The sequence below is a fragment of the Lolium rigidum genome, chromosome 1 (assembly GCF_022539505.1).
Source record: "Lolium rigidum isolate FL_2022 chromosome 1, APGP_CSIRO_Lrig_0.1, whole genome shotgun sequence".
In the NCBI taxonomy this organism is placed as follows: Eukaryota; Viridiplantae; Streptophyta; class Magnoliopsida; order Poales; family Poaceae; genus Lolium; species Lolium rigidum.
Window position 1 is genome coordinate 76,446,381 of NC_061508.1, and position 13,767 is coordinate 76,460,147.

The window sequence follows — 13,767 nt, forward strand, 5'->3', positions numbered from 1 at the left end:
GTTAGGCCCTCACCTCTGTCCACACCTGTACATATGTCAGAGATGCTCTTCCTTCATGACAACAGTTTTGCTGTTTGGGCCCATGATGCAATCCACTCAAAGCTTGTACATTTCATCTTGCTTCCAACTCAAGGATTCTTTGAGCCTTGCCATCACTAGATCCATGAATGAATTCAGCTCCTTCCAACATAGGTCCTTGAATTGCACTTTCCAGTTTCTCAAATAAGTTAGAATTATTCTCCACACATGTTTCATTTCAATGTAGGTAGTTATGTTAAAAAAAGGTTTTTTTTAGGATTCTATATATCCCCCCAGATAACAACGGAGGATACATAATTAAACTGGAGAAAACGTATATTACACAACCATCGATCTAAGAGCCACATCCTTAAAACATCTAGTATCCAGCTTAAAAACCTCTGCTACATTTTTTTCAGAGGACTACAGCTACTACCTCTGTCCATCTTTTGATGTCAAAAGTTTGTCTAAATTCAAATGTATCTAGACACTCTTTAGTGCATAGACGATACACCAAATTTAGACAAACCATGAGACATCTATTAATGGACGGAGGGAGTACAATATACAATCAAAAACCTAGTGATTTACTAACTCAAACTTCTTATAGAAATTACACTCCAGAGGTTTAGGGATCCCTCTTCTCCTAAGATTATCAATATATATACTCCACTTATCCCGTCACGAAACCTTCAGTTATAAGAATATATGTTACTATTCCCAATAACCATGTGAAGGGCATTTTTAATTAAGCAAGTGCTGGCCTAAGCTATACGAAATGGCGACCAGTTGCACTGAACTTCACCACGGCCGGGTACGAGGCAGACCTCGTTAATACTTTGGGCGTGCTACTGCCCACTTTCCGTCGTTTACTCGGGTCGCTCACCAACCAGATCACGAGGTGCACGGCGACGAAGGCGAGCACGGCGGCGGCCAGCGCGATGACGTAACCGGAGGTGTCCCACTCCCGGCTGCTCCCGGCGGCGTAGGCGCCCAGGAGTCCCAGCAGGTCCAGCACGATCGCCGTGTTCATGGCGTAGATTAGCAGGCTGTACACTTGGCCGTCGTCCTGAAGGAACTCCTGCAGCAGCAGGACGATGACGACCACCGACGCCGCGAAGGAGGCAGAGTTGCAGTAGAAGAAGACCCGGTACCGGACCAGGTCGCTCACCCGCAGCACCGGGTTCCCCGCGGCATCCCCGTCCTCGAACATGCCGCCCGGCGGTTTGAGGCCGGCCTGGTAGGTGATGCTCGCCGCCAGGATCGCCAGCAGCATCAGGTACTTCCGGCGGCTCGAAGTGTCACTCTCCTCCGTGCTGGGCTTGAGCCATTGTGGTCGGGCCCGCCGCGAGGAAGATGACTTGTTCGCCTTGTTGCTGCTTCCATCTGCATCTCCTTTGGACGGGGACCAAATCTGGTGCAATTTGAAGAAGATGAACAGCTGGACGCCGATGAAGGCCACCACCGCGCCGACGACCACGAAGACGTAGATGGACGTCTGAAGCTGCCGTGCGCTCCCGGCGGCGTAGGCGCCCATCAGGCCGAACAGCGCCACGACCATGCAAACGTAGAGCGCGTACGATCGTATGCCCGGCCGGTACAGGTTCGGGTTCACCAGCATGATGATGAGCGCCATGGACGCCATGAAGCTCGCCGAGTTGCAGTAGAAGTAGGCCAAATACCTCCTCCGGTACTCGCCGCTGACGTCTCCGAGGATCGCGGACCCCGCGCTGTAGTCGTGGCCATCTGGGGTCTTGCCGTCCTTCGTCCAGAAGCCGCCCGGCGGGGTGAGGCCGGCCTGGTAGGTCATGGTGGCCACCAGGATTGCGAGGAGCAGCAGCCGCTTCCGCCGCTTGTGGATCCTCAACTTCTCGTCGTCCGTCAGGCTTTGGTGGTCCAGCGTGAAGAAGACGACGTGGATCACGACGTAGATCAGGACGGCACCCGCCAAGGCCATGACGTAGATGGAGGTGCTCACGTCACGGCAGCTCCCGGCGGCGTAAGCGCCGATGAGGCCGAACAGGTCCAGTATCATGGCCACCTCCAGCGCGTGCCCTCTCATCAGTCTCGTGTTCTGGACCATGAGGATGACCACCAAGGACGCCACGAACGCGGTGGAGTTGCAGTAGAAGAACACCTTGTAGCGCGCGGGGTGCGTGGACAGGAGGATCGGGTCGCCGGCCTTGTGGGGTGGCTCCGTCCCCTGAGCGTTACTCGGCCAGACGCCGCCGGGCGGGTCCATGCCCGCTTGGTAAGTGATGGTGGCGGCGAGTGTGGCGAGCAGCAGGATCAGAGATTGGGCCTTTCCGATGCCTTCGGCCGCAGGATCAGAGACTTTTGGCAACAACGCGCCCACCGGCGATTTGCTCGGGTTCTGGTGGAAACCTCGTTTTTCCAGCCAAGCTGAGAGGCCTTCGGAGATCTTCTTGAGTCGTAGCCACGAGACGTTGTTCTTGACCTCATCCGAGAGAAGCACTTTAACCACCATGACGAGGAAGATGTACACGGGGACAGCGGCGACAAGAACGACCACGTAGGCCGTCGTGTCCGCCCTCCTGGAGCTCCCGGCGGCGTAGGCGCCCAGGAGGCCGAACAGCACGACGAGGATGAACCAGTACATGGCGTAGTACTTCTGCATCCTGCGGCCCAGGAGCAGCACGATGACGAACAGCGACGCCACGAACGCCGCGGTGTTGCAGTAGAAGAAGGCCATCAGGCGCTGGGACTGTTGGGCCTTCAGGATGGGGTCTCCGGGCTCGTTGTCTCCCTCGGTGTCGTCGCGGAAGCCGCCGGGCGGGCTCAGGCCGGCGGCGAAGGAGATGCCCGTGGCAAAAGTGGCCAGCACGAGCAGCTCCTTGCGATGCTCCTTGAACTTGAGCGGGTCGTCGGGGCCCTCCTTGTCGCGCCAAGCTTGGAAGATTTGGATGACGACGTAGACGGCGAGAGCGGTCACCAGCACGGAGACGTACACGGTGGTCGGCAGGTCCTCGCAGCTCCCGGTGGCGAAGGCCCCCATGAGGGCGAGCAGGTCCAGCACCATGACGAACCGGAGCACGGCGAGCCACGCCGTCCGGGTCTCGTTCAGGGCGAGGAGGAGAAGGTTGACGACGAGCGACGCCGCGAAGGCGGTGGCGTTGAAGTAGAAGAAGGCGAGGTACCGGGGAGAGTGGTACAGAATTGGGACCCCGGCCTGCTCCCCCGGGTTGTTCTCCTGCCAGACTCCACCCGGCGGGCTCAGCCCCGCCGCGTACGTAGACGTTGCCACCAGCGTGGCCAGCAGCGCGAGGTACTTCCGCAGGTGGTATTCCCACGAGCGTGGTGGCGGTGGCGCCTCGTCCTTCTTGATCTCGATGGACAACGCCGCCATTTTATTTCCTAGTTAGGATCTGTTGCTGTTTCCTCTTGTGCAAGGGTACCGCAAGCTAGCTAGCATATGGATGAAGAAGAGAGGTGCCGATGGATGATGATGAGCCATGCTCCTAGTGCTGCATATATGCGGTGAGCTAAACCCTTTGACCTACAACTACGCCAACACGTCTTAATTATCTCCACATGATGATGTGTAATAGACACGGCATGAGAAGAGGCAGCTTCCCCCTTGAGGGAAACATATTGTTTAGGTTTAGAGCATCTCTCTAGCCACGTTCTAATACTGAGGCAAACACATCAGACAAGCCAACTAGACCACTTGTGTATGTTGTTGTGTTTGGAGCCTGCCTTAGTAATTTTGTGAACACAATGGTTGGCTGGCTGCTGAACATACTATGACTGCCAATAGGAAATCACCCATGTGAGTAGGTGAGCCCATGGTAAAAATTAACATATGTTTTAACTCTTATTTTTAAATTTCAGAAAATTTCAAAAAAATATTTACATGTAAAGCTAATGGGGAATAGTCAATACTCATTAGCCTTGTCCTGCCAGATGGGTGTGGACTGGACAATGCTTAGTTTATTTGACCAGACGAGACTTGCCTCTTATACTCTTGAGTCTTAGCTTCCTTGAGCTCTGGGAGATGCTCATGCCATGTAGCTTCCTTGCATTAGCTGTATGCTAATACATCAAAGTCAACTACACCCAAGTTGAAGTTAGAAATGTAGGCACGATTGTCGTTTTCTCTCTGACTAACAATTTAACTATTCATATCAACTGCCGTATGTTATTCCACAATTACATAAGGAGACTAAGCTATTTCATTGTATATTTATTTAGCTTCACTACATGAGGACAGTGCATCATGTCATGATGCTGACAGATGAATTATATTGAATCGGAGGTTGTTTCCTAAGGTTTGTCATAATCTGGGGCATGGATTGACTGAATTTACAAACCCCAAGTCTGGTGACTTTCCCTGACAAGTGGGGCCAACATATATATGTAGGGTCTCCATGCCAGTGACCCAGAGTCGTCAAACGAGTGAGTGGGCCAAAGTTATCAAATCTCAATTGCATAAGCTGGCATTTGAGATGGAATGTATCTAGCCATCTAGGCAGTGGCTTGGTCCGTGTTGGATGAACTGCCTTCCCTAGATGGATTCACTAGTAGAAAAAAGACCTTCTATCGCAACCCATTAGTCCCCAAATAGTTTGACTCGGGACTAATGGGGTCTTTAGTCCCGGTTTTGCTGGTGAACCGAGACTAATGCTCGGGCATCCGGGACTAAAGAGCTACGGTGGGCTGCGGCCAGGACAGGAAGCTTTAGTCCCGGTTGGGGACACGAACCGGGATTAAAGGGTACCCTTTAGTCCCGGTTCGTGTCCCCAACCGGATCGCCTTTTTTGACACTGTAAAATAGGAAAAAAAATGATAGAAAATTCAAAAAATAAAATGTTTTCAGATTCTTGTATGTTATTGTTATGCAACCTACTATTAGGCAAAATTAACAAATTTGAATTTTCACTTTTTTTTGCAAAAAAGTTTTGAAAAATGGTAAAACCGCAATAACTTTTGCATACGACGTCGAAAAAAAACGTATAATGCTTTTGCAAAAATGGTAAAACCGCAATAACTTTTGCATACCCGGTTAGCCAATTTTTAGATTCTCAAAATTCCAAATGAAAATATGAAAGGAGGAAGATTTTAGTTTTTGCTATAAAATTCTGGATTTTATATTTTTTTATTTTTTAAAAATTAAAATTAATAATTGTATCATGCATAAAGATTACTATTACTTTTACCCTTTTAGATTTTCAAATTTTTAGGTTTGGCAAAAAAAAATTAAAAATTAAAAAAAATTAAAAATTAAAATAATAGAAATTAAAAAATTAATGTTTATTTATTTATTTAAGATTATTATTACATCATTACTTTTGTTTATTAAAAGAATTATTTGAAATTCAAACAATAAAGAAATGTGACATCGACCAACATATGTTAATAGGATTGATATGATACTACTATCACATACATGCGCGCGAAGAACTTGGATGCGGGACGGGATGGAACTCGGAAGTTAAGAGCATCTCCAGTCGTGTCCCCCAAAGCGTCCCCCAAAGGGATTTGGGGGACGCCGGCCGAAAAAGCGTCCCAGTCGCATGCCCCAAAGGCCGCTTCGCTCCGGACATCCCTCAAATATTGTCCGGCGTCCCTAGCCCATCCCCTGTGTATAGAGTCTCCATCGGGGACGCCAGACACGGTTTTTACACTTGCTTTTTGTTTGGAGGTCGCGTTTGGGGGACGTGGCTAGGAAAGGGACCTTCTCCAAACGAAAATTTCGTCCGGACGTCCCCAAACGAAAATTCGGCGCTATTGCCGGACGTCGTTTGGGGGACGCGACTGGAGATGCTCTAAGCGTGCTAGTGCTAGAGTAGTGGGAGGATGGGTGACCGAGCGGGAAGTTTGACCACGAGTAAGTAATTTGACTAGAGATAAGTGTAGTTAGAGATAGAGACTAAACTAAGTAACTGAAATAATAGAAATTCTGAAAAAATAGGAAAAAATGGAGTGGAAAAAAATTAGAAAAAAAATTATGGAAAAATTACCTGGGGAGACATTTTCGCCCCGACGCGCGAAACGAACGCGGATAACAACCGGGACTAAAGGGGGACCTTTAGTCGCGCATATTTAGTCCCGGTTGCGCAACCGGGATTAATGCCCTTTGCAAACCGGGACTAAAACCCCTTTTTCTACCAGTGATTGCACATGTGTTTCAAGGTGAAATCCTCTTGCGGGTTATGCTTTATGGAGTCTTGTGCAAGATTAACCATCCTGAGAGTACTGATCATATTCCGTGTTGTTTGAAATGAGTAATGCTACACTTACGAAAACAGCTACGGAATTTTCTTACGGGCTGCACCCAAGTAGGCTACAGAACCAGAACGTGGTCTGGGTTTCACGGATAGGTATACCAGCGATGCGGTCTCATACTGGCAGATTCAGATGGCCCACCGACGATGGTTAGCAGGGCCGTGTTAGACTGTATATTCTGTATATGTATTCTGTAACCTGTACGTACCCTTTGGTACCCATATATATATTGAGGCAGGCCACGCCCCGGAGCGTTGAGCCAATCCCACCCAAATATCCTGTGTCTCTACGTTTAACATGGTATCAGACTAGGTCAAAGAATCCTACCCTAGCCGCCGCCCCTCTCTCATCTGCCGCCGCCGCCGCCTCGCCCTCTCCGGCCGCCGCCGCTATGACTGAGCCCGGGGCATCGGCCTCCTCCTCCCCTGCGCTCCCTGCCTCTGTTCCTGCCTCGACGGCCCCGCTCATCCCGCCGTCGCTGGCGGCTCTGCTCGCCAACACCGCCACCAGCCAGATGGCTCCGGCGATCTCATCGCGCCCTCTACACCTCGGTACTGCGGCGTTCTCTGGTGGGTTCTTCCCGCCGCCGCCGGTTACAACGGCGCCGTCGCCATCCTTCCCGCCTCCGCCACCGTCGTTTGCGCCTTCGGCGCCCATGGTGCCGTACGCGGCTCTTCCGACTAACCTCACCGGCCCGCCGATCCCGCAGCTGCCGGGGTTTGCTGCGGCGCCGCAGGAGGCTCCCGTTTTGCCCCACGCCACCGTGGTGCCCGACGCCCCGGCTCTCGCCGATGGTGCTGCTGCACCGACTGCCCAACAACTGGCGAACCTCATCACCGTGCGCCTCACGCAGGACAACTACCTGTATTGGCGTGCTCAGATTCTGCCGCTCCTTCGCAGCCGCTATCTTGACGGCTACGTGGATGGGAGCCTCCCCTGCCCGCCGCGCTCGGTCGCGGCGTTTCTCGCGGATGGAACGCGGGTAGCTGTGCCAAACCCTCTACACCGTACCTGGGTTGCCCAGGACCAGGCCATCGTCTCCGCGTTGCAGTCGTCCTTAACGGAGAGTGTTGCAGGCCTGGTGCTCTTTGCCTCGTCCTCCTTCGACATATGGAGCACGCTCGAGCACACGTTCTCGCAGCAGTCTACTGCTCGCGGCACGGCTCTTCGGCGTCAACTCGGTGATTGCAAGAAGCTTGACTCCTCTGCGCATGACTACTTCAACAAGGTGAAGACGCTCTCGGACACACTGACGTCCATCGGGCAGCCGCTTCGCGATGAGGAGTTCACGGAGTACGTTCTTCACGGCCTCGACAGCGACTACGACAACCTCGTCGAGCACGTCAACGGCCGGGAAACGCCGATACAGCAGCGGGACCTCTACTCCCGCCTCATCTACACCGAGCGTCGCATCGAGGAGCGTCGCGCCACTCCGGTCATGGACCATGCTGCTGCACACGCGGCGTTCCGTGGCGCCCCTGGTGGCAGCCGCGCGCCTGCGCCTCGCCCGCCCTCTGGTCCGCCCGCTGGAGGTGGCGGCCAGTGGCAACCGCGCGCCCCGGCTCCGCAGACTACCGGCAGTCGCCCTCGTCCCACCTGCCAGTTGTGCGGCATCCAGGGACATATGGCGTCCAAGTGCCACCGTCGCTTCAAACGTGACTTCCTCGGCATCGGCAACGACGGCCGTGGTAACGAGAAGCAGGCCGCCATCGCCGACAGCTACTCGGGCAACTACACGGGCTACACGCCATCCTACTCAGTTGACCCCACCTGGTACTTCGACACCGGTGCGACGGATCACATGACTAGTGAGATGGCCAAGCTCAACTCGCAGGAGCCCTACCGTGGGCATGATAAGGTCCGCACCGCCGATGGTTCAGGTATGCCCATCACTCATGTTGGCCAGGCATCCCTCCTTTCTAGCACCTCCCGTAAACTCCACCTTCGTAATGTTCTTTGTGTTCCACATGTTACTCGCAATTTATTATCTGTTCGTAAGTTTACTTATGATAATGATGTTTTTTGTGAGTTTCATCCCTTTCATCTTCTCATTAAGGACCGAGCCACACGGGAGGTTCCGCTTAGAGGTCGGGTCCATCAGGGCCTATATGCGCTGGAGGCGCCGTCGTCGGGGTCGCCCAACCCGGAGGTCTTCAGTGGTGTGCGCGTATCGCCGGCTCATTGGCATGCGCGGCTTGGTCATCCTGCATCCCCCATAGTCAGCCATGTACTCAGTCGTCATGAGCTTCCTACATCATCTAGTAATAAAACCTTAGCAGTCTGTGATGCTTGTCAGCAGGGAAAGAGTCATCAACAACCTTTTGTTTCTTCCACTCGTACCGTTAAGTACCCACTTGAACTTGTTTATTCGGATGTATGGGGCCCTGCCCAAACCTCTGTTAGTGGTCATAAGTATTATGTCAGTTTCATTGATGCCTACGAGTCGATTTACTTGGCTGTATTTACTTAAGAGCAAAGCTGATGTGTTTATCGTTTTCTTGCAATTTCAATTGCATGTAGAGCGCCTTCTCAAGCATAAGATCATTCATGTTCGGCCGGATTGGGGGGGCGAATATCGCAATCTCAACACCTTCTTTAACAAACTTGGGATTTCACATCGTGTTTCTTGTCCTCATACACATCAGCAGAATGGTGCCGTGGAACGCAAGCACCGTCACATAGTTGAAACTGGCCTAACTCTTCTTGCTCATGCATCCGTACCTTTTCGTTTTTGGAGTGATGCTTTTTCCACTGCTTGCTTCTTGATCAACAGAACTCCAACTAGACGCCTACACATGAAGACACCCCTTGAACTATTGTTTAAGGAAATTCCTGATTATACGTTCTTTAAAGTTTTTGGTTGTGCTTGTTGGCCTCATCTTAGGCCTTATAATAACCGTAAGCTTGAATTTCGTTCCAAAAAGTGTGTCTTTCTTGGGTACGAGTGCGCTTCACAAAGGCTACAAGTGCCTACACGTTCCTAGTAATCGTGTTTATATCTCTCGTGACGTTGTCTTCGATGAAAATCTGTTTCCCTTCTCAAATATGCCATCATCTCATTCCGTGCCACCCACAAACTCCACTCCCGTTAGTCCTGGCCAATTTGATGATGCTGCATATTCTCCTCGTATTATTGCCTAACCACGGTGCAGTGCCGCTCGTGGCGCGCCTGGAGGTCCTGGATGCCCCAGTCGACGTCCACGTCGATCGGTGCATGGCGCATGCACCCGCTTCGCGCCCCGAGGCACCTCCGTCGCCGCCCCTGGCGCCCAGGCCGCCCTCGCCCGTGCGGCCTCCCTCGCCTCCTGCGGATGGGCCGCCTCCTGCGTCGCCCCGGCCTGGCTCACCACCCGCCTCGCCAACCCCAGCTGAGCTTGAGTCGCCTTGCGCGTCGCCTACGCCCTCCGCTCCAGCTGGGCCGTCTTCACCTGGGCCGCCACCGGCGTCGCCCACGTGCTCTGCACCGCAGTCTGACGCTGATTCCCAGCCTTCAGCTGCGTCGTCGTCACCGTCGGCGTCAAGTGACGCTCCTCCACCGCCTCCTGCCACTGCCGCGCTGCGTCCCCACACCCGCAGTCGCAGCGGTATTCATCGGCCCAAGGAACGAACTGACGGTACTGTAGCATGGATTGCTGCCTGCTTGGCTCAAGCGCAGTCTGATCCAACTGCTGAGCCCCGTCACTACCAGGCTGCAATGAGCATCCCACACTGGCGTGCTGCCATGGACCTTGAGTTTCAGGCACTTCGTAAGAATGGTACCTGGCAGCTTGTTCCTCCTCGCTCTGGTGTCAACGTTATTGACTCCAAGTGGATATTTAAAGTCAAGAAGCATGCTGATGGCTCTATTGAACGATACAAGGCTCGGCTGGTTGCAAAAGGCTTCAAGCAACGGTATGGGCTCGACTATGAGGATACGTTTAGTCCTGTCATAAAACCCACCACTATTCGGCTGCTTCTTTCCCTTGCGGTTACTCGAGGTTGGGATCTTCGCCAGATGGATGTTCAGAACGCTTTTCTTCATGGCGTCTTGGAGGAAGAGGTTTACATGCGCCAGCCCCCTGGTTTTGTTGATTCTGCTCGTCCACAGCATCTCTGTCGCCTGGTCAAGGCCCTCTATGGCCTGAAGCAGGCTCCTCGTGCATGGCATGCACGGCTTGGTGCTGCACTTCGCTCACATGGTTTTGTGCCATCTACAGCTGATACTTCACTGTTCCTCCTTCAGCGTCCAGAGGTCACCATGTATCTTCTGGTTTATGTTGATGATATTATTCTGGTTAGCTCCTCTGCTGCAGCTACGGATCGTCTCATTGTGGCTCTTGGTTCTGATTTTGCTATCAAGGATCTTGGCAAGCTACACTATTTCCTTGGGCTCGAGGTCACTTATCCTGGTGATGGCCTTGCTCTGTCACAGCAGAAGTATTCTCAGGATCTGTTACGGCGTGCTGGCATGCTTGAGTGCAAGGCTGCTACTACGCCTATGTCTTCCACTGACACCTTGTCTGCTCATGATGGTACTCTGCTGTCTGCTGCTGATGCTACTGAGTATCGGAGTGTTGTCGGGGGTCTTCAGTACCTCACCATCACTCGGCCTGATGTCTCATATGCAGTTAACCGTGTTTGTCAGTACCTTCAGTCACCACGGGATACTCATTGGTCTGCTGTCAAGCGCATCCTGCGCTATGTTCGTTCCACTCTCACGTTTGGGCTTCACCTAAGGCCGGCACCTTCGGCTGTGCTCTCGGCTTTCAGTGATGCGGATTGGGCTGGTAACCCAGATGACCGGCGATCAACGGGGGCCATGCAGTCTTCTTTGGTCCTAACTTGATCGCCCGGAGTGCACGCAAGCAAGCTACGGTATCTCGGAGTAGTACCGAAGCTGAATATAAAGCTGTTGCTAATGCCACCGCGGAGCTCATTTGGGTTCAATCTCTGTTGCGTGAGTTGAGGATTTCCCGCAGACAACCACCTATTCTTTGGTGTGACAACATCGGTGCTACATATTTGTCCTCAAACCCAGTCTTTCATGCCCGAACGAAACACATTGAAGTTGACTATCACTTTGTGAGAGAACGAGTTGCCAAGAAGCTCCTGCAGATCAGGTTTATCTCATCCAAAGATCAACTTGCTGATATCTTCACCAAACCGTTGTCGCTTCCGCTGTTCACAGGATGTAGACGCAATCTTAACTTACTGAATACTTCAGGCCACAGTTAAGATTGAGGGAGGGTGTTAGACTGTATATTCTGTATATGTATTCTGTAACCTGTACGTACCCTTTGGTACCCATATATATATTGAGGCAGGCCACGCCCCGGAGCGTTGAGCCAATCCCACCCAAATATCCTGTGTCTCTACGTTTAACAGGCCGTCTTCAGGAATTCGGGCCCCTGTGCGAAACGCAAAATGGGGCCCTAAATTTCACATAAGCGTAATAACAAAACTTTCAATTTTTCTTTGCGGGGGAACAAAACTTTCTCTCTTTATTACATAAACTAGTAAGGTGGCCCTCGCAAATGTGAGGGCACTATCTTTAGTGTGTCAAAAAATACTTGATGATTTTTTGTGTAATTTTAGTTAATTGTGGTGAGTAAGTGATCATATATAATAGGCGCTTAATCTAAGAAAATAGAAAATTGGTAGGTAATGATTTATTTTTGTAACATTTGAATTTCTAAGGGCTTAATATTCAAATCTACTACCATACTTACAATATTCTTGTGTCAAAAATGAAGATAGAGTCATCTAAAAAGATTCATTCTCCGTGGTTTCTTTCAACTTTTATTAGACGTTGAGAGGTGACTTTATGCTTTCATCAATTTATATTAAGCAAACAACCAACAAAATCTGAACAAACACGTATTTGACTTCAAGCTTTGATTTGGCAATACTCATATGAAAATATAGTTGAACACTCTGGCAAGGAATACATGGTTTAACGTTTGTATCTTTTAAAGAGGAGGCACAAAGTGCCCAGCTTTAAATTAATAAAGCCAAAACGGCTCGAAGATACAAGAATGCTAAAACAGCTTACAACATCCAACACCACAGCAAACACAAGAAAAAACAAGAAACCCAGCTGAAGTCCTCGATGTCCTCAAGCAAGAACGAAGCACCCGGGAGCGACGAAGGTGGAGCAGGGTAGAAGCATCGAACGCGAAGCAGCGGAGACCCGCCTGCCCCAGGAGCAATCTGTCGTCTTGCAGTACTCCTCCATCACCGGAGAGGGCCCCTGCCCCCTCGTCCTGGCTCGAAAGGACGCCGAACCGCCGGCAATGGAAACGCTCCCCTTGAGCAGAGCACACAACAAGAACCAAGCCTAGCACTAGGGCAGGAACAAAGCCCTGACACTCGCAGGAAGAACTCACCTTGCGAAGCCAAGCCACCCGCCGGGGTTCACCCACGCAGAGCCGAAGCTGCGGACATGGTCATTGATGAAAAAAGGCCAATGTCGACGAGCAACACCGCCACCTCCACACTGCACGACGGCAGCAGCCACACACCCCGAGAGGTCCCAACACCAGCGCCTCCAAGGAGAACACGGCGCCCGTGGCGTCGTCGCCGCCCAACAAAGTTAGGGTTTTCACCCCGGGAACGCAGCAGGGGTGGGGTGGAGGGAAGGGAGTACCTCGACGTCGCCACCAAAGAGGAAAACGGCGCCACTCGGACGTCGCTGCCGTCGAGGCCGAGACCGGCCAGAGGATTTCTCCCGGACTCCACTTCCAACCAGCAGCACCACCACCAACCAAGGAACCAGCGGCACAAGGCCCTCGAGATCCAGATCCGGCATGGTGGGCTGCACCGAGGTGAGGCGGAGGAGCCTCTTCAGATCTGGCACCGCCAGCCACCGGAGCAGCCCCGCGCCACGACCAACATCCGCCGGAAATCTCGTCGCCCACGCGACCAAGATCCCGGGACGCATCCGCGCCCACCGCTCGCCGTCGGAGCCGGTGGCGCCTCACCGAACAAGGCCGCCGCCTCGCAGTCCCGAGCCCCCCGCCGAGGGAGCCGCCGGACAAGACCACCCGCACCCGACCGCCGACCAGAGGCCAGCCATCGGAGAGGGGAGCCCGTCGAGCCGCCGCCTTAGCCAAGGCGAGCCCGCCGCGGAGATCCTCCACCTAGCCACCGCGGGGGAGCTGAGAGCTCAGATCCCCACCGCCCCCTTCACCGGTGTCGCGGGCTTAGCCCGGGAGCGCCTCTGGGAGCGGCGGAGATGGGAGGGAGAAGGGGAGGGGGGCGGTGGCGGCGCGTTAGGGTTTCCCCTCCCCGGTCGCCAGGAGGGGGCGACGCGAGGAGGAGGTCCCAGCTTCCACTAACGTTTGTATCTGCCGGTTGCGGAAGGTTTGAACGGTGTGTCATGCGTGTCAAATTCTATTAAGACACTGTCCGAGTTCACTAATTGACCTGAGGCCGGTCTGCATGCATTTTCTTTGCAACAATTTATAGGCATATGTTTATTTCTGAATAGGCAAACAATATTGCTATATATGTGTGGATATCAAG

General features: G+C 52.6%; 1 protein-coding gene across 1 annotated transcript; it reads right to left on the reverse strand.

Moving 5' to 3' along the window:
• Positions 1 to 787: 787 nt before the first annotated feature.
• On the reverse strand, positions 788 to 3,385 carry LOC124647653. Its single transcript, XM_047187563.1, has one exon. It carries the CDS (start codon positions 3,383 to 3,385, stop codon positions 788 to 790), a length of 2,598 nt encoding a protein of 865 aa, XP_047043519.1.
• Positions 3,386 to 13,767: the final 10,382 nt, after the last annotated feature.